Here is a 22,518-nt window from a genome sequence, read left to right as displayed (position 1 = left end):
ACAATGTTACTGTTAATCACTTGATGAAAAAGTTGCAGATCTCACACACAGCTAGTGTAGGCCGAGACAGAGCAGGTCAGCTACAAGGACTACATCAGTGGATGTATTAGAATTTACTCTTCCCCAGAGTTCTTGAATCATTGTTCCTGCAAAGTAAAGAGAAAGATGAAGCTGAGTTGCTTTTTTTTTTTTTTTTTTTTTTTTTGAAGTGGTGCTTCCAAAAGTGTGCCTTAAAAATATCTCTCTTAGGAATGGCATGTTCTAATCTCAAAGGAAGCCGCATCTCCTTATCCACAGATTACCCCAACAAAAAAGCCTAAGCAGTGCCTGGAAACTTACAGGTACAAAACCTCTAGCAGGCATGAGACTCTAAAGCAAATCAGTTGCATTAACTTTTGGGTCATAAAGAATTAACTATATATTGAGAAGGATTCTTGTCTTCTCAAGCAATGGTTAGCTGATTCGTAACTACTGTCTTCACAAATGCATAAAATGTACAGTTAGGGATACAAAGTATTATGGGCAAGTCTATGGAACTGCACATTTGTCTAGTGCCTGACATTTGTTTCAGACATGGTGAAGGAAAAAAAGGACCATGAAAACCAAAAGACTGTCATTAGTGTATACACAAAAGCGTGTATCTCAATCTGTCTCACTAACAAGACATTCTGCCATCAAAAACTGCCAACAAAACTCATCACTTTTATGCATTGAAGAATGTATTTTCCCAGATATTTTGCAACTCCAATATACTCTTATAATTTATTTTAGATTTACATTTTTTTACTTCTCTAAGCTTGGGCATATTGAAAACCTAATTTCTTTTAGCTTTCCAGTCAAATTACTTTTAAAAGTTGTAATGCCTTAGTTAAGTTTCTGCTTTAAATTCTAAAAGAAAACTTTTATCTTAAGAAAACCTCACACCCTGGTTTATCTTTTTTACATTTTTATAAAGTTTCACAGCAGGATTTTTTTTCCCTCTTGCAGTGTCTATATCTTCAACCAAATTTGACCACACAGTCTCTTTTCTAAGGAAACACTGAACGATTAAATGCTTAATGGACATACTATAAACCAGGGGTCCTCAAACTGTTTAACCAGGGGGCAGACACGGATGCAGTGGCAGGCCGTCATGTGCGGCTGCTTGGTTTCCTCCCCCAACCCCTGGCGGGGGGGGCAGGAGGGTCTGTAAATACCGGGGGCCGGATTGAGGACCCTGGGGGGCCGTATCCAGCCCGCGGGCCGTAGTTTGAAGACGCCTGCTATAAACTCAAGCTTATATAATTGTTGTGGTTTAACACCGGCTGGTAATTAAGCACCACACAGCTGCTTGCTTACTCCTGACGGGGACAAGAATCAGAAAGGAATGTAAAACTCAAGGCTTGAGATATGAACAATTTAATAACTGAAATAAAATAAAAATGAAAAGCAATAAAAATAATAACAGTTGCAATGAAAAGGAGGGAGTGAGGAAGAGGAATGAAATCCAAAGGGAAGGGAGAAAGGAAAACAAGTGGTGCACAATGCAACTGCTCTCCACCCACTGACCGATGCCCAGCCAGTCCCCAAGCAGGGATCAACAAGCCCTGGCACACACACCCTGTTTATACACCGAGCATGATATCCCAGGGTATGGACTATCCCTTTGGCTGTTTCAGGTCACCTGTCCCAGTTGTGTCCCCTCCCAGTTTCCCATGCCCCTCCAGCCCTCTTACTGGCAAGGCCTGAAAAACTAAAAAGTCCTTGACTTGGTATAAACATCACCCACCAACACCTAAAATCATCCGTGTGTTATCAACGTTGTTCTCACACCAGATCCCAAACACAACACTGCACCAGCTGTTAAGAAAATTAACTTTATCCCAGCTGAAACCAGGACAAGCATTACAATAAAGTATACTTAATTGTAAATTTACATTGTTTCTTTTATAAAGTACCTGTATAATTGTCCAGACAAAAACTAATCAAAATTTAGCATGCTAACTTTCATAAATCATTTAAAGAGTACAAAATTGTGATACCTATACCAGCTGCTGTATCTTTTAATGATAACATTGATCTTCCCTTTCGTCTTTCTTCACTTGTAAAAAATGAATAGTATTCCAATAAAAGGGGCGCGTGTTTACTCAGGAAATGTGAAATGAGGGTCTGATAAAATTATTCAAATTACTGAAGCACTGTCTAACTAGTAGAGATTTAACTGAAGGTTTAGTTAAGTCAGAGGTATCAGGACCTGTATCCTTCAGCAGCAAGGGTAAATCTAGTGGTGGTGCCACTAGAATGCTCTTAGAGCATAAGCAAAATAACGTTTGTAGGGAAAGGGATCAACAAATCATAGGCAAATATAAGATTTACTGCCAAATTAACACTGTGATTATCAGTATTAAAAGTCTCTAAAGAGAAGTATTTGACAATAGTATGGAGCCATTTTCAGGATAGCACAGAGAAAGAAAAAAACCCAGAGCAGTGAGTTGATAAAGCTCCTACCAAGAAAAGGTATGGCCTGGGTCCTCACGCCTGTGCAGAGTAACTTACGTGATTCCCAACACAGCTCCAGATCTCAGATCTGCCTTTCATAAACCTGTGCTGATGGGGCTGATCAGCAGGCTGTCCTGTACAATTTTCTCCCTGCATATCCTCATGTCACCCTTGTGGTCCTCCTGAGTTGACTGTCCCTTCCTTCAAAGCTCATAAACTCTCTTTTTTCCCCTGAGTACATACATAGTATTTCTTATGTTGAACTATGGACTATTTAAAATAATGATATATTAATCTGACTGATTTGAATACATGGTGAATTTGATGATGTTTAGAAACAGTAGTCCTCATCCATCAAACTTTTCAATATCATTACAGATGAACTACAGAAAATATTTTCTTTCTCATCAACTCTGGTATGAATATCTAATGCATTTTTAAAAGTATATATACTGTAATACACATAAATAATCCTTTAGGAGATTTTTTTTTAAAAACAAAATAAGAAATTGTCCCTGGAATTCCTGCCTCCCCTCCTTCTGGTCACACTTTTCAGTGTTTGCTCGTATCCTATTAAAAGCAACTGCAAAAGGAGTAATACATTTGCAGAGCTTTTACATTAGTGCTTGCATGAGTTCATTATGGGGATGACCCTTACATTTTGTTATTTCTTTCTATGAACTGTAAAAATGATGGTTTGTTTTTCTTGAGGGAGGAAAATTTATAGATATATTGCCACCACTGTTCTCAGCATTTCTGTAAGCAGGGGCATTTTTGAAATTCCTATTTGGACAAAGAAACCCCACAAAGCCAAACCCCATAAAATTCATTGTCAATGTATTTCCTGAGATATTATGTTTTACATATTATACCTTTCTACCTTAAGAGATTGAAAGCTGAAGCTGATTTAGAAAAGTGAGATCGTATTTCATAGTGAAAATTTCACAATACAGTCATGTGTCACTAATGTGCATAAAGAATGATGGTTGTCCAGATAGCTATACAGTTTTCTAACAAGAACCTTCACTTAACAGACCTGCACATGATGAAAGAGGATGTTTCAACTCCATCTTTACATGGGATCAAAGACTGGGAACTTTTAGCTCTTTTAGCAAGGGCTAAACAATTCATAAACCCTATTTTCATTGCTTATAAGACAAAGTAAAATTATTAAGATCTTCAAATCTGACCTATGCCTTGACAGACAATGAAATATTTCCCTGAATTAGGTTTTGCACAAATTAAGAATAAATTAAAAAAACAAACAACCAAACACCAAACCCCCCAAAAAATTCTAGTTCTGATTTCAACATTTCAAGAAACAGTGAATTCATTACATTGATTGACAAGTTGTCCTAGTAATAACATCCTGTTCCAAACATGCCTTACTTTCAAATCTTAATTTATCTAGCTTCAAATTTAAAGACTTCTAACTTACAAAACCCCTGCTGAACTGAAGAGCTTCTATACGTTTCCTTCCTCATAGCGGTGGCACCAGTACCAAACCCAGAGGCTACTCTCTGCTCCTGCTTGACATCTCTCCAGGCATATGTGCAAGGCTGGCTTCAGCCTTTCTGCTCACATCGCCTCTGCTCTCGTGCAAGGCAGGGGTCACAAGGGAGCCCTTTCCAGCATGGGTGCCCATCCCAACAGGCGAGCCAGCATGACAAGTGCCTTCCAGCCTGGGGGCCACGGATGCCTCTGCTGGAAACGGGGATACACGCAGGGGTACATGGTGTGTTCCCAGTTCTGGCTTGAAAATTGACACGTTGCTGTGTCCCGGGGGCAGATATTGTTAGGTTGTGTGATAAAAACTCTTCTGGGCACACTGGCTGTCTGAGCCCAGCTGCTAGAGAGATCCACATTGCACATGTGTACATATATATTCCCAGCAGCCAACTTCCACCCTGCTTGGGCAGCCAGGGGGACAGGATGAGTCCCTTGGTGCTGCCTGTGTTTGTGCAAGTGCTCTGTGTGTCTGTGTTACCTGTGCAACTGGCATTTACTGAACTATACTATACTGAACAATGTATGTGTTGCATATGTAGGCCCTGGGGGCGTGTGCCTGCTGGGAATACATGCTCAGCATCACTGCCGGTTGGACCCATGGTCATGGAGCTGCAGCTGACTCCCCACTGCATCTGGCAGTGATCTGGCAACTCCTAATGGACATGCCTGCTTCTGCACTGGAGACTCATTTCCTGCAGACCCACGCAGTGTGATCCTGAGTGTTTTTGGAGCCACAGCTTACCAGGACAGTGTTGTCCATCCTGTGGGAACAGACTGCATTCATAAACACTTTGCTGAGAGGCACCAGCAGTAACCTGTGAAGATTTTTCTTGACCAGTATCCAGTTATTCTTCTGTCTTTACCTGCTTGTTCCCTCTTTTGGTAATTTGTATATCATTTGAAGACTGTATCAGTAATTATTTTCCCCCAAGACATTCATAACCTTTTTAAATAGCTTAGAGCCAAAACCTGATCCCTGTGAATGAACCTCCACAGACACTTAACAATGAGTCCCACTTATAATTACACTGAACTACGATTTAGGTAACTTTTAATAGACTTTAGGTATAGCATGCAGATTTTTTTATTATTTCACATTGTTTATCAAGATACTGTGCCATATCAGGTCAGAATAGAAATACAAGAATATTACAACAGTACCTTCACAAGTCAAATTTTGTACGTCGAAGAAACCCTCAAGTTACTTTGACAAGATCTGTTTTTCAGAAACCTGTGTTGATTTACATGAATTAAATTACTCTTTTAATTCTTTATAAACTAAGTCCCATATTAGATGTTTCATTTTCTTTCTCAGACTGATTTTAATATGACAAGCTTGCAACTAAATAGGTTATTCTATCTAGGTTTTTTTAAATAAACATTGGCACAACATTAATTTTTTTCAAGATGTTTCCTGAATGTCCTCCATGTTTCAATACTTTTGAAAATCAACCTTGACAGTGTAGAGAACTCCTCTGACACCTCTGTTATAATTCTTTAATGCAAATTAGATAGACTTGCTGATGGTACATCCAAGTGAGTGGGAGAAAGAGCTTAACACCCTTCAGAATAACTTTTGTAATGGAAATTTTTTTATCATTTACTATGATGGGACTATATTATCTGTGTGTTTCCCAAAAGAGAACAGAGATACTGAAGAAAACCTTTTACTTTTCCCGATGATAATCGCTGTGGATTAATTAATTATATTTTCTTTTATTGCATGTTCAAACACAAAGCAGCCGTGCCCCAAAGAGAAAATCAGCCACATTTTATTTGCCAGTTTGCTATCCTGGAAGTTTTGGGTCCATGACTTAGGACAGTGTGTTGAAACATCTTTGCCATGATGGGCATGTATGGGAGCATTCCCAGGAGGCCTCCTGAAGCTCCACAATCACATTAGCTCACAGCCAACACACAGCAGGGAAAGGCACAGGAGCATTAATTTCACTAAAGCAGCTGAAGGGTTGCAATTACATTCAGCTCACTTCACTGTTTCTTTACTTTTACATTGTGGTTGGTCACATGTGCACTGGAACAAAACTGAAAAAGCAGCTGAATCAACAATCTAAACAAAATCCATTTGATGGGTATCTTAACCCTCTTTCACCCACCTGAGTATGCATTGCTCCTACCCACAGTGTGGAAGGACAGCTCAGCTTTCTGTCACTCTGGCTTTATGTAGACAAAGCATTTTTTTCCGCTCTGTCTTTCATACTTCTTATTATTCTGAGATTCTAATTTCTTATTGTGTTGATCAGAGGGAGTACACATAGTAATCCTGGGTGATTAAGCTCCATATTTGAAGAGAAAAAAGAGAAAGAGAGGTAAAGAAAAAAGGGATAAAAGAGAAAGAGTGGTAAAGAAAAAAGGGATAAAATATCTGTCTTTTCTCTTTGTAAAGAGAATGTACATCTAGTGATTTATGTGTGTTCCAGATTTAGAAGCTATATTTTGATTGCTATTACAGGTTTCACTTTATTTTTTATTAGTTTTTAATCTTCATCAGAAGTTTGTCTTTGAACAGCTATAATTAAACAATGACATGATTTGGAATGTGGGTAAAATACAGCATTTGGGTAAATTTGTCCTTTTCCTTTCCATGGTCATTAAGTTGTGCAGTTATAGTTACAATATTCCTGACAGCAATGCTCTTATAAAAAAAATAAATACAAACTGTTTACTTAAAATATTAAATAATCATATTAAAGCAAATTTCCTGTAAAAAAAATCAAATGCATCACTAATATTTTCCCAGTATTTCAAATCCCTGTTTGCATTCTGGCTTACAAGTTTTGAACTTTTATGATGCAGAAGTATTTTTGTGTGTGTGTTTTATGATTAACTGCATCTGCAAAGCTCGTGTCTGCTGATTGTTTACATCTGTAATCAGTTGCGCAATCAGATAACTAAAGGAGTTGAATAACTCAACTAGTTTACAAGCACTTCCAAAAAAACCTGCAAATACAAAACGGGAAAAGTATTGTGCTATCATTAGTGGACTGTAATCAAAGACTTCATGGCTATGTTTTGGACTTCAAAAAGGAGTGTAACTGCAGTGGTGACGATTCATACTTCAAGCCCTTTGGATACACAGAGAGTTCTCTCCTGGTGCAAGGAGCTCTGTGCAGTGAAGGTGGCTACTGGTACCAAAGCAGATTCAGCAAGGTCTGAATTGCCATCTGGCCGCTCTGCAGTGATCAGTCACTGATTAGATACACATTTTGCTCACAGCTGTTAATACCTTTTTCTTGCCTTTGCCTTTGGATAACATGACTAATGGCAGCTATTTTATCATGTAGAAGCCCTTCTTCCTTATGGTAGTCTAGGCGTTCACCCTGACTGCACGTGGCAGGTATGGCCCATGCAACGGGTTGGCTTTGTATTTCCAGGAGTCCCATGTATTAGTTTTAATCTTCAACATCAGAAGTGATTTGTGTTCAGATCACTAGCGGTAACTATGCCAGCGTGCTGGGCTGTAAACAGAGAAATCTGAGGATGAGATACACTGTAAAACAAACACTTAGGTAGTGTTTCCCTAAAAGACCCCTTGATGAGGTGACAAATTTTACCTTTTGACAAATACATTTCAGAGGTTTTTTCCCCTCTAATTAGGAGAATGCACTTTTCCCCTTTTCCCATTTGAAATGGCTTATGTTTTCCCTGGGTGTCTTTTAGGTCAGAATCTGATGATATCAAAGACAAAATAAGTCTCTGTCTAATGTGTAACTGTAAACATCCGTGGTTATTTGGAATTCTTGGAATCTTTAGTATTGAATGGATTGTCTAAAATTTTATCAGACATGTCTTCAGACATTTGACTTGCAAAGAGATGAGTTACTGAACAAAACAGGTAAGAACAATGAATTTTTACTTTTTATACAGATAGAAACCTCAACTATATATAAAAAAATAATAATTTGGCAAGAATAGTTGAACGTTTCTTTAATTATCAAAGCAGGTATTTATCCAGATAATCATCCATACATTTGAAGAGAGCATTTATCTTAATACCTTTGATGTAAACCTAACAGAACTGGAAAATACTTACCAATAATACTTAAGGTACGGAACTCATAGGGGAAGACAGTTTCTAATCACTAGTATTAGTCACATAAATGTTGATGACTTCTTGCCATCAAAGATTAATTCATACAGGCCATAGTGTTCAATCACATCAAAAGTATTGATCTACTGTTAGGAATTTAAAACATATTTTAATTCTTGAATTTAATTTTTAGCACCTGCTAAACCCAAGTGTTTGTCTGTGGCAGGGGGAGAGGAAGAAGAAGGTAACGGGAGGGAGATGGGCTAAAAAGAAATTGCCTGCATATACTTGTGTGATGTATAGCCCATTTAACAGGGGATTTTATGAACTGCAATTACCTGTACCTCTATGACAAATGTTTTTCTTTCATTCTAGCCATCACAGTCAAACATGAAATGTGTGTGGCACCCTTTTAGGCTTATCATTACCACTAAACCAGGTAGGAAGATGGTATAATGATTTGTCACAAATCACCATAGCCTACAGAATTGATTTTAAATTTTCTATAGAATTGTATGAACGATTCTACAGTACATGTTAATTTACATCTGTTAAGTGTTTGTTTGCCTAGCATTATGGTACAAAGTGGGTTGGACATTTAGCTGCAGAACAAATTCAGTGCAAAGCACTGTTGGAAATGTTCTAGTAAACCCCAACCCTCCTGGATTCAGAAGTCTGTCTAGTCACTAATGTTCACTTGCTTCTAGCAGAGGCTTAGAAAGAGCACTTTGGTGAAAATACATTTTATTGACACTTTTCTGAAGTGACTACTATGTTCTGCAGTTCCTTAGCTCTTATTTAAAAAAAAAAAACAAACAACAACCAACAACAAAACAAATATTAACCATCAAACCAACCAACAAAAAAACCCAAAACCCCAACAAAACCCCAAACCCAAACAAAAAACCCTGATATTCATTTTCCTGTGAAAAAGACATCTTAGAAACAACCAGCAAGACCAATACTGCAGTAGTACTTCAGGCAGCTTAATGGACGGAAAGGGTGTAAACAGAAAGGTCTGTGAATTATTGAACTAAGAATGCAGGGAATTGTATAAATATCATAGGCAGACCAGAAAAAAATAACTATGTTAGTTCCCAATGGATGGTCCCAGTCACCTTTGTGAGAGGTTATCTCTGATACTCAGTATGTAATCACTCACAGATATACTCTCCTATATGTGAAATATTTGGTGTGGTCATCATAGGAATTAGAAGGTGACATAATACATGTCCAGATTATCTACAGAATAACTAGATTGGGTACTGATACTACTACAGAGGCACAGAGGTAGAAGTAGCTGTAAATCTTAGACCGCAAGTGAGGCAAATATTAATGCAGTTAGCTTGCTCTGAAAAGAAGGTTGCTTCATGTTAGGTGCTGTTATTTACTAAACATCAGGCTAGGTAGTCTACACCTGGCTCAGTATTACTGGGAAAGGGGATGTAAGCATCCCTGGGGGGTGCTCACACTAAGTATTTAGTCTTTTACGCAGTCTCTCTCTTTAAAGAGAATTTATGGGGGTTAGGGTTTATTTCCATTTCCTGGGTAATCTAAGTAAATGTTATTGAGAAATATCCTGTATTTTTAAAACTATGGTCTCAGCTTGGAAGGAGAAAAGCCAATTAGTTGTCATAATCCTAAATGTCTTCCATGTCCAAATTGATGACTCACTTGACTGAGAAGGCTTGCAGTGAACTCAGTGGGCAGGGTGGCATTCTGCTCCTCTTCCTCCTTTCTTCCCGCTCTCCTTCCTTCCTTCCCACTAGATTTGACTGTTCACTTCCCTTCAGCATTATTTCACACAGGTGTGAACTTCACTAAAGATAACACACTCTCTGCTGGGTTTATAAGGAGTATTAATTTCACATCAGACACAGCAATGGTTTTAAGAAGTGCAAAGATGACAGCTGTGCACCAGCTCCTTTCATGTAGATGTCAAAAAGTCCTTTGTATCAGAAGAGGTTTACAAGTTTAATATAGTTGAGTCTTTACTAGAAAATCAGAGCTGAAAGGACCTATGCCCCATACGCAATATCCCAAACCACCTTCCTTCAACCATACCCACAAAAAAATTAACAACAATTTGATAAGATAGCATGGAATGTGTTTAGTGCACTCCAGACAAATAAACCCATTTCCAGCCACAAATTTCAGTTAGGCATGTACTCTGTAACTTTGATAAATTCATTACTAACTAGTTACATAACATAGGCTAAGGATATATGACAGGATTAAATTATATGATTAATAAATTTCCTTACAGTAAGACTTACTTTAGAAAGAGGGGGGAAAAAATCCACTAAGTTTTCCTGCCTCATATTGCACTGAAAAATATAAAGCCACTTTCCTAACGTGTTTGGTCTGAAAAAAGTGAACACCATGGGTTTTACAATATTTCAGATGCAGCCATCAATAAGAACAATGTTGAGAGCCATAATCAATAAGTTTACAAGGCTGCAGTCACAGGCCACCAGGAAATCCATTTTGACTTAATCAGCTTTCCGATTTTTCAGGTAAAATACAGCACTTTTGGATCATATCCCAGCAATGAAGACCCAGTAATAAAATGTTTCAATACAGTTTGCAGCCCTCATAATTTTTAAATCAAGATGATATTTTAGCAAAGATTAACACTGGGTTTCCCTCATCTTGTGCATCCCATTCCTCCCCCTTTTTAGCACTGTAATGAAAACTGTTCTCTCCCTGTGTAGAACTGGCTTACGATATTCATGTCTTTGGATATTCTGCAGGAGGTTAAAGGTGTGAAATATTCCTATGTGCTAAAACGCTGTTTGCCAAAATTACATTCTGCTACAGCAAAAAGTTATCTCAGAAGGTACAACACTACTGAATGACTCAGCATTTTCTGAAAAGGGAAAACGTTCCTTTATTCCCCCTGCCCCCCCCCCCCCCCCCCCCCTCCAGTGTAGCACTTACCTTCTCTTTCTCGAGCCTAACTACCATAGCCCAGTGCTTGACTGTGTCTCAGCTGCCTAACTGAAGAGCTTGAGAAACTGCTGCTGGGGCAGCCACTGAGAACAGCGGCTGTACTGGTATGTCACAGAGACACTTGTTTGCATTTCTAGCAACACACACACAGAATTTTCTGCAACTGGAGCCTAACTGTATTTCATATATTTTTGTTTACATCTAAAGTTCATATGCAATAGAGAAAATTGTGAGAACAGCGATAAAATTTGTGTATCTGAATTTGTTATGCCAAAGCATTACTTTAATTAACAGCTAGAACTCCTTCCCTTTTCTTGGTCTCAGGCACCTCCTCTGGGAGAATCAAAGGAAGCTCAGAATGGTTGATCTGTGTCTTCCTCCTGCCCTTGAACCTTTCTAACCTACCTCTGGAAAAAGTAATTAGGAATAAAACTATTTTGTAGATTCTTCCCCAAACCAGACGCATCTTTGTATGAGGAGTCTGCAGTTAGTGCTTTTTTCTATCAGTTGTAGATCTACATGATCCCCTACTAAGTATTTCCTTTTCACAGAAAGCAGCATGATCTGGATGATGAACCTCTAGTTTCCAGTTCCTAATTCTTTGTTTTTATCACATTTGAGTGTAAGTTAGCAGTTTTACCTGCACTCATACAGTGATTTGGATTGCATACTGTTACTATTAGACACACTGCTCACACCCTAAGTAGGTAGGTAGTAGTAACCAATTAAATTACTAGCAAGATATCTAGATGATACAGTGGAAACTGCTTTGTGAAATCCACAGGAACTTAATTAAACCTCTGTTCTCCAACTTCCAAAGTTCTCTAAATAAGGAGTTGTTTGCTATACAGTATTTCTGCCCTTTGTGAAATGAGAAGTAAATGACACCACCACAATACGTAAAGTAACCATGATATCATGGACGAAAGACAAAAGTCCATTTTCAATATCACTTTCTATGAATAAATTGCTCTAGTTGCCATAGGAGTGTTGTTGGCTTCAAAGAAATGAGGAATTCACTCCATCAACACGCAATCTGAGCTAAAGGTGATGGAGAAATAGGGTACATAGCAAGGTTTTTTTCAGTTGTCTTCAAGCTAATGACATACTCCTCCATTTTATAGTCATTCAACAAATCCAAAATTTTGAAATAAAAAAATGAAAACATTTCACAATCTTACCAGTATCTGAACTGAGGAATCTACCGATATATTTTCTACATTTACATGTGCTCTGATGCTCATCAAAGGCGATTTACACATCTTTGAGTCTGGATTCCAACTGCTTTATTTTCTTTGGATCTTGGTTTTAAGAAATGTGCTTCAGGAGATTGACCCTTATCCCTATAAATCTCAGTGTCTTTGAATATCCTGAGTTTTGCTTCTGTTAATGCAATGATTTTCCCTCCATAATTACTACTTTCACATTTTTTTGCTAAGGACAAGTGGACTCTTCTGTTTCCTTTTCATTCGAGTGTTTGGTTCTAGATGGTTTAATACCACGGGTTGTTTCCTTGTTTCCAGATCCTTTCTTCCACCATTTTGTTTTTCTCTATTAAATAATGCCTTCCCCGCTATTTTTGGCACCAAAGGAGCTTTGGATATTGACAATGATCTTGTCAATATTTCACTTCATGTTCCAGTTTCATACTGCAGATATTCTGGGGAAAGAGCTGCAAAGAGAGGGGTGAGCACTGAAATGACTTCTCCCTGATGAGGCTTGTTTTAATCACAAGAACGAGCCACCTCCTAACATTTTGAATATGAAGGGCTGAAGAACAGAAGAGAGCAACACCTTTCTCATGCTACCCCCTGCACTCTAAAATCTATTTATTTTGTAGCACTGATGTCTCTGGTGCAGACAGAGGCACTGGCACACTCAGCATGCCCTGCTGCTGCGGGGTAGGCTCCCCAGCTCGTGGAAGTTCTGGTATGGGCTTTAGTTTGAGTTCTTGTCCTCCTTATGTTCTCCAGTTCAATAAGGAGATTAAACTTAAATTTTGTGAAGTGTGAGCCAAAGGGAAGATTAACATAAAGTGCTTGATGACAATCATGTTTCCCTTGGGACAGAGAAGTGTTCTGAGAGCGCTCCTGTTCTCCCACTCTAGTTTTCCACTTATTTCCACTGATTTGGCAAAAAGAAACAGTTCTAGCCTCTCAGTGTCAAAACACAGGAAGTTCTGTGAAGTTACAAAGTGGTAAACTAGAAACAAATACATGGAAACAAATTAGGGGAGGGAAAAAAGCTTCTATTATTTTTGTTTGTTTAATATTATTCTAATATTAAAATATTAGCAACAAACAAATTTCTCATATGGCCCACGGAACTGTGGAAATCGGTGTGTAGCTAGTATTTTTGGTGTCTAAATCTATCAAGATAACAACAAAAAAAACAACCCCCCCCCCAAAAAAAAAGTGGATTTCTGTATGGATAACCAGTATCTAGAGCTAGTAAGAAAGCAGAAAATTTTAAGATTCATTCTCTTATTGTTAAAGATATGGATGAATTTTAATGCAGTGGAAATACTTTTATTTATTCTTACTATGAGGTTTCTTGCAACTTTTTCCTGATTTATCTAGTTTGGCTCCTGCTGAAAACATTTTTTGGAACATATGCAACATGAGTTTGATTCTGGGCAGAGGTTTCTATGGTTTAACTATAGCATTCTTTAGAAAGACACCTAATCCAAATGAGGAATGAACATCTCAGCTTTTTCTGATCTTTGTTTGCAGAAGGCAAATGCCAAGCTTCACAGAAGTCAGACTACATTTTGAAATTAATCCTGCTCCAATGAAATGAATTTTCACCTCAATATGTTCAATGAAACTCCTGTTTATATGTATTTTTCAACCTGGAAATTCTACCAAGATTAATCCCATTGTAGTTCCAGTAAAATGTAAAACATAGTTCACTTGTGAGGCAGAGAAGGAGTTTAAGTTCCAGTAAAACACTTCATATATGTCAATAACTTGCTGCCTTTTTTTTTTTTTTTTTAGTATTTTCATTTTTTTTTTTTTTTTAGTATTTTCATGGCTGAATTTAGCTTCATTTTGCTGCGCTTATCCTATTTTCAATGGTAAAAACATGGTCATGAAGTTCTGCCTTTATTCTGTGGAGGCTGGAATTCTTTTCAGGGTATGTCTAAAGCACATGTTCTATATTATTTGAAATAAAACTAAACATATCCTTAAAATTACACTGGTGCTTACTTTCTATGCCTAATAAAAATGAATTAAGCATGCACTTAAGTATTTTCTGGGATTGAAATCTGCTTGATGAGTTAGAGGATAGAGTTTTTGGATAAGTTTTTAAACGGTCCTCTTCACACAAACACAGATGGACCATTCAAATGTCCTGACTGCTCACATGTCCTCATGATCTGTAGCCAGGATCTGGTATGGATTTTTTTAGCTCAGTCAGAACAGGACTTCATCTGGAAAGCAGCAGATGGAAGGAAGGAATCCAAGTTTTTAATCCTTTCTTTTTCTTTTCTGAACAGATGTTTTTGAGATGATCGAGCTACAGAGCCACAAATCCAACCCAAAAGTAGGTAAGGAATACATACAAAGAGATGTTGATATTTGGTATATGGATAATCAGGCAGGCCCCAGTCACCTACTGCTGACATGAATATCCACCTCGTATATGATGGAGATGACAGGATTTTTAAGATTATGATAGATGAAGAATTTAGTTTTGTATACTCTTTTGACTTCTCATGCAGTCAAGAGAAAAGAACTTTAAGAAAAGTAAAATGGTTCAGCACAGGACCAGGAAGCTGGCCAACAGCAAGCAGTAAACTACATAGAAGAGAATTTTACTGAAAGGAGGGGAAAGTTATACCATATGGCTCAGGTTCACAGATTTCAGTTTGGGGCAACAATCTTAACAACAATGGTCAGGTGAGATACTAAGTGCATGGAAGAATAATCGTATAGCATAGGATTTACTGTTGAGTTAAGAAGTTATAGTTTTCTGACTATTAATTCACAGCAAAAGATAAGGCTATTAAATTAGAATTGCAGGATATGCTGATCTCATCATGGTGGTCATGATGAAGTAATTCTGAGTTTGTCAATGATACATTTATTAATGTCTCTACATCTTTAAGAAAAAAATCAAGACTTTTATGTCAGTTCCTTCGAAGTAAACTATAAATGAGACGTGCTTCATTTTTATTTTTTTGCAAAACTCCCCAGTTAAATTAAATATATGGAAAACTTTGAAAAAGTTACTAATTACAGCTTATTAAAGCTTGTTCTACCTAGTAACTTCCCTGTTGGAATTCAGTAATTATGAACGAAGGGGATCCCAACAGGCACCTGTTTTACACTTGAAAGCTCAGAATTATCGCTCTACAGTAACACTTGGTGTTATGTAACATAAGTCAAAGGAGGAATTATATAGCAATATTTCTGTTATCTTGTACGGAAAGACCAGAAATGGAATTAATATTGGATAGGATGGGTTTTTGTCACTGTACAAACACTAATAACTGCAATTTCCAAGGACCTAAAGAAATAACATAATATGTAAATTACCTGCAGTGAAACAATATTCACCTTTTTTTTCAAAAAAATGCTTCCAGATCCTTAGATGAAAAGCATTTAACAGCAAACCATTATACTATACGTACAAAAATTCTTTTGGTACCATCTAGGTCATATTTGACTGACCATATGGAATAAAATTGTCTTCATTTTTTGAGGTATGAACAGACTACAGTAACATAAAATAGTAACAGTCTACATAAAAGATGTAAAAGTTTGGGGTTTTTTTTACATCTAGAAGGAAAAGAAATGTAAGGAAACTCACCCTGAATACTGAAGGGTCTGAGATTCATTAATTTTTGTTCCTGATCAAAAAATTCTTAAACTAAAACAGTTAAACATCAGAAATGCCTAGAAAAGATTTTTGTGAGGAAGACCATAGGTAAACAGATGATACTAAAAAAATGAGGTCAGAGAAGTCTTCTCAAAATATATGGAAATTCTTTTATTTGACATATTTCATGCTCCTTGTCATTACGGAGTTGATATTTTACCAAGATTCTGGAGCAGCTTATGGACACTTGATTAGAAATGTAGTTTTTTAAATGCTTGTATTCCACATACATTCCACCAAAAACCTGTCTACATGTCCAGCATTTTCTAAAGAGACCCTTACCATTGTTCTGATGAGATGCCAGAAACACACAGAAGAGGGACAGATGACAACATAAATATTTTGTGGAAATTACGGTAGCCTGGAAAATAAATGTTAAGTATTTAAATAAACCAAATGTACACTTCCTGTATTTTAAAAATAGACATAAAAACTCTCCGTAGGAAACTTGGCAAAAAAGACCTTAAGAAAGGGGTAAGAATGGAAAAGTAAGGATAGCTTACAGAAAGCTATCTGGATACTAAGGAGTTAAGGCCATAACTTTATCAGAATCGAAGCAGGGACACAGCATGGATTCATTTCACAAGAATGAAAGGGAAGACTACACGGCAACATGGAAAATGAGAATAATATATAAGGAAATGAAAGAAGCAGCAAAGCATTTTCATTGAACTGCAGGATCATAACCTTGCATATCTCCTAGCAGGCAATCACCATGACAAAAATGATGACAGAATTATATGGAGGTTGTAAAGGACCTCTGGAAGTCATCTCATTCAACCCCCAAGAAGAAAAAAAATAAGAGAACACAGAAAGTACAACAAACCCCTGGAAATAACTGGTGGGTGGGTGGGCAAGGGGTGGAAGAGACAACAGAATACAAAGCAGGGCAAGCATAGGATGAGGAAATGGACAAACATGTTGATAGTGGTAACTGTATCAAAAAGAATGTCATGGGATAAAAGCCAATCCAGAACAGATTTCTGGTTAACATCTAAACAGTAAGTCATTCAAGTGGAAACAGAACAAGAAGCTTTCAATGCAGTTACAATAAATTGTCTAAATAGTTTCATCATATTCCCCAAAAACATTATGATGTGCAGAGAACAAGGCTAGATTCACTTCACAAGATGAAATGCTGCTTTAATTTATCATTTATCATAAGACAATTCATAAACATTCCAGCCAACTTTCAAAGGTACTGTGTGGAAGACTTGGTGCTAACAGGACTTTTGTGCTGTATTTTGAGAAAGAGAGGAAAAGATGCAAAACAATCAGAAAATCATAACAAAATTTTATTCCACTTTCCCGATCTTCAGTCAAGTGCATGTCCTAGACATTAGGCATTAATCATATGCTGGTAAAGCAAACAGTTCTGGTTTGAAATCCTCCATGGAGTTCAGTAGTAGTGTTGCCTCCTTTTTAAGATCTGGATTTAAGTTTTCATCTGGAATCATAACCACTTGCATTCCTGCTGCCAGGGCTCCTTTGACTCCAAGTGGTGAATCTTCAAACACAAGACACTGAGAAACAAGGAGGTGAGGGGAAAAAAATAAAGAATAATGTTACTATGAACTTTTAATCTTCTGTTTCAAAAGAGGGAATGATCCCTAATAAAAATTAGTAGGAAAGCTATATTCAACTCCTGGTTTAGAAATCCCTAATGAGAACAAGGGCAAACCTCTCAATTAGAACATCTGCATGGTAATTAACCTTAAATTAATTTCAATTCAAAAAAACATCAACACGCATACTTAAATCCCAGCAACTGGTTATCCAGATGTTCCTAAGTGATTTGTTTTATAGGGATTGGTTTAAGCACAAGCTTAAAGTAAAGTTAAGCAAGTGCTTAAATACCTTTATAAGCAGGCAATTTTAACTCTTCAAGATCAACTTTACAGCCTACAGAATGGCAAAAGCAGTGCTTTCACTTAAGAGCTGCGGCATTTCCTACACACACAAGAGGGGGAGGACTATACCACCTATGTCAGTAGTAAGACTTTGGATGAGTGGAGAGTAAGCAGAAGTTACTTGTCAGAAAAGTGCTGTTGAATTCATGCTCTATTTGCTTAATTCTTCCAAAGCAACAGTGAGAAAGCAATTACAGTGGAAGGTTACTTTTAGAGAAGAGACAGTTTAGGCAGGTAAAATTTCCATGACTTAAAATAGTCACAATCACTCAAGATCACAGTTTAGAAGCAAAGATGTTAAAAATAATCAAGACATTATTTACACAAATTTTGTAATTTAACATCAGAATATTGAAGAATAAATATACAGCAAGTGATCTAGCCTGAACTTTTATGTAAGAAAAGATAGTGCTTCTGGAGTTCATTCCAGAATGTATATAATGAAGCACCTGTTCCTGATATTACCCAGTCTAAGTTTGAATTTCTGGTCATGGACAAAGCAAAGCAACCTTTGGCATCCAAACCATCTGAAAAATTCTGACCTACACTGACATGTGATTTGTAACATTTCCGCAATTCAGACTACATCTATTATCAATATTATTAGCACTGCTACTATTACTAATACTAAAATTACTGCCACAAGTAAATGCAACATCAATGTTGGGATGGTTAGTGCAATTTTCCCCACACCCTTCAGACAGTGCGACTCTGCCTTATCACAAATTTCTCTGTCATGCATTAAACCATTCTGTACATTCATTATCGATCTACCAAATCCCTTCCTACATATCCAGGATGGATTGTCTTACCCTTTTCTTCACAACACAATAAACTGTGGCAACTAATACCAAACGGGTAAAAGTAATGATCTGTGAAACTTAGTTTAACTTTTGACTGAAATATGACACACTGGGAGAACATACAAAAGCACACTGCATCTTTTAGGGTCTCGTACACAACTATTTCACCAGGGAAGATTAAGGATGCGCAACATTTTTCTATTCTGGCTGTGCTCTAAGAGAACCAAGTTGCAACCTGCAAAAAACTTAATAAAGTTCCAAGAAAAGATTTTTGCAAGTGTTATTAAATGTCTGTGCTATATACACCCACCTATCAGAAACATTGGAAGAAGGGATGAACTCTTTCTTTCTGCTTTATTTTCTTTCTAAAATATTGATTCTTGCAAGTCAACATGCAGGCAACCACTTGGAGTCTACCAAGAGAAAGTAAAAGGTGCTTTCTACCTTGCATGTAATAAAGTGAAACTTAATTAGTGATTTTTAGTGAGCCAATGGAATCACACCAGTCTCTTTTGTGCTAATTTCCTTTATACAGTCACTGAATTCCAGTTTTGAACAATGTGTTATTTTCAAATGTTGATCATTATCACTATTACTAATTACAAATATGTAACTAGTTGATCCTGCAAAGCTTGAAACAATTGCTATTAGAAAGGACGCATGGTTCTGCCAATTTTTTTCTGAACAGTACCTTAGCTTGTGACCCTAAGCACTGTGAGGACTCTGAGGGCAGTAAATTAAAAATCCTGACAGGCTTTGCCTTTTGAAGAGTAAGCTTAAATGTTGCACAGAAGAGCATTATCAAAGCCTTTCAGAAACCTTTTCTAATCCAGCCCATACAAAGAAATGTACTTCACTGCTCTGCCTTGAAAGACCTAATTGACTTCCATGATGTCACTAAGCTTACTGTACTGGAGGAGCGGATGATTATGGAAGGCAATATGCATAATGAAAAGCTTAACTAATTCCCTGAAACTAGAAGCAATTAAAACTCTTGATTACCAAAGAAGCCAGGCAAATGACCCACAATTACAGTGGTTTTAATGTTACAGGAAATAAGTGTACTAGGTCTTCCTCCAGTCTTTCCTGCTACTGACACTTATTGTCAACAGCGCTGCAACATTTTTAATGGATGACAAAAGGTTTACAGAGGTTCACATCCAAAATGAATTTATTAACTTTGCTGCAGAGATGTTATAACAGAGATGTTATAAACTGCTCACTGTCCCGGCCCACCCACATACTAAATTTAGAGGTAAGAAAGCAGCCAAGTTCTTCCCCATTTTGCATAAGTATTGCAACATCAGCATCACTCCAACTGAGAGAGACAGATGAGATTTATACAGACTTCAGCTGAGATTCTGGCTGCTTCTCTGCATTATTTCTAGAACTTGTGTCATTGATCAATACTACTGCTATGAGATCTCTCAAAAGGTCATATTAATATAGGACAGTTTTCATTTTAGAATGAACTAGATGTTTAAAAAAGTAAAGTAGTAAAGCATACCGATTTATTTTTCACTCTATGAATCTTGAAAAATTAATGATTTAACCAAAGGAAGAAATAATAAAATCACTTCAGCACCTCATATCCTCATCTTCCTACATGGAATTTAAGAATATAACAAAAGACTGTTAGTTGGGTCCTTGGTATGTACGTAAATAAAGCCCCCTCCAACCTATATACTGTATATGTCTGAATGGAATATTTACATAACTAACAGGAATATCCATAAGTGCTATTGCTATTAGTGATAACCAAGAAGTATGGAAGAATAAAAAATTAAAATCAGTTTTGAAATTAAGAGTTTGCAAAACCTGTGAAGATAATATATATGCACAGGGAGTGCTTATTCAACAAATATTCTTCACCACATATGACACTACTGTATCAGCTCTACAACAGAATGAAGGATGAGACTAAAGATGGCTTAATTTATGCACATAGAAATCTGCAAATTGAACACTACCATCTATTGTTCTACAAAGAAAGAATGAAAAGAGAATGTTCATAATCTTTAAAATGCGTAAATACAGCCTCAAATTCTTTCATATTGTATTAGAAAAATCTGTTTGCTGATTCTGGTCTGGTTAGGCCTTTAATCTCAGTGAAAACATTTGCAGGCACCAGGACTACACCATGCAGTATAGCACTCTGTCTTTGAACCAGAGTCTTACCAGTAAAAGTACCAAGCATTTCATTCGCTTTGATAAAAAGTGTAAGAAGAAAAAAAATTGAGTATTTGTTAACTCCTTCCTTTTCTTACCTAAATATTTTAATATATTTTAATTTTTACATTGTATACCTCATATGCTCCATGGAAAACAGCTACTATGGAATTAATAATAAATTATTAAATGTATAGTAATAATAAATAATTATAATAAATTATAATAAATAAAAATACTATTACATGTAATATATTTGTACTTATTATATATTTTATATTATTTATAATATATTAAACATAATATTAATAATAGTAATAAAAGGTTTACTTTTTTTTCCTGCTATTACTGTAACATGTACCTTGTGGTCTGTTCAAACTGAAGCCAACAGGGTTAAATCTTTCCTCAGGGAAAATATACTTAAAAAACTTCAGTCCTATTGAATCCTACACAGAACTAAGTTAAAACTATCCTGCCTTCTGAGGAACTACTGACACATTCACTCTCCCACCAGACATAAAACACCATTTCAAAATCAGTGCATGTACACACTGACTTTTTTTTTTAAAGAAAAAAAAAAAAAAGAAAAGAAAAAAAAAAAAAAGGAAAAGATCAAAAGAATTCTGGGGACAAAAGTGGTTAAAACCAAAATAATACTAATTAATTTTATCTTCCCTCTTGCTGAATGAAAGCAAAAAGGGAAAACAATGGAATTTTGAGGTTTCCAATCACAGTTTCAAAAAGGGCTGGTAAGAACTCTGAGAGGTTATCCCGATGTTCATTCTCCAACTTCTGAACAAAACCAGTCTCTTTCTGTGCTTGGTGAGAAGAGACAATAGACATTTATTGTATCTTCTGTCCTCAAATGACACAGAAACATCTGACATCAGAATATGACATACTATGTTTGGGGCTTCTTATGGATTGCATATTACACTTCTGTAATGTCTTTATTTATCATTAATATTTCTCCATGATCAACTGATCAAAAGCGTGACATGTTATTGGTAAAATTTGCACTCTGGAAACATTTGGTAACCTTAAACATTAATTAATGTATACGTGCACAACCGAGTCTTCTATAAACAATTAAGGCCTAATTCAAATTCTATCATCTCACTAAAAAACTCCCCATTGATTTCCATGGCTTCAAAGTGAGACACAAGACATGCTGCAGGAAGAAATCCATCCAGTACAGCCAGCTCACACTGATTTCAGAACAACACTGCTCATCTTTGCAAACCAGAAGGTGATCAGGCCTTTCTTTTCTACAGGTAACTTGTTAACTGTTCACTTTCAAACATGTTTTTACCTTCCTAATTGTGAGAAACTAGCTCATACTCTGTGTTCATAATTCAAAACTAAGTAGTATCTAAGAAATAAATTATCAGCCTGAAAGAGATGACTGCTGCAATCACGGGTTTCGTTCTGCTAAACTTGTATCTCTTTTTCCTTGCTGACTCAATTTTTTCAAATTTTCAAAATAATTCCACTACTGACCAACTGCGTTACTAGTGTGAGTGACCCAGAAATTAAAAAAAAAAAAACATAATATAATTCAGAATACAACACAGACCCACCTATATCCCTTATACCATGTCAAAATGCTGAAAAGATGCTGTTCTATCATTTATGGGAGGTGATGGAAATTCACAAAAAGAGAGAGAAAACAACTTCACTAATATGTCGCAACACAGTGGCTTGGCTATTTTTTAGGTAACTTGTGGGAGGTTTTTTCCTACGCTTTGATATACAAAGTATCTAG

At 36.7% G+C, this 22,518-nt stretch overlaps 1 protein-coding gene across 1 annotated transcript in view; it reads right to left on the bottom strand.

Moving 5' to 3' along the window:
- Nucleotides 1–16,997: 16,997 nt before the first annotated feature.
- PUDP (pseudouridine 5'-phosphatase) overlaps nt 16,998–22,518 on the bottom strand; it is a 75,507-nt gene continuing 69,986 nt past the window's right edge. The window contains exon 4 of the mRNA XM_080377658.1: nt 16,998–17,394. Coding sequence (XP_080233784.1) covers nt 17,218–17,394 — 177 coding nt within the window. The 3' untranslated portion in view covers nt 16,998–17,217. The remainder of the gene's footprint in view (nt 17,395–22,518) is intronic.

This window comes from Falco punctatus (assembly GCF_963210335.1).
Source record: "Falco punctatus genome assembly, chromosome: 2".
In the NCBI taxonomy this organism is placed as follows: Eukaryota; Metazoa; Chordata; class Aves; order Falconiformes; family Falconidae; genus Falco; species Falco punctatus.
The sequence above is the reverse complement of the archived record's forward strand: the minus strand, read 5'-3'. Positions and strand labels throughout refer to the sequence as shown.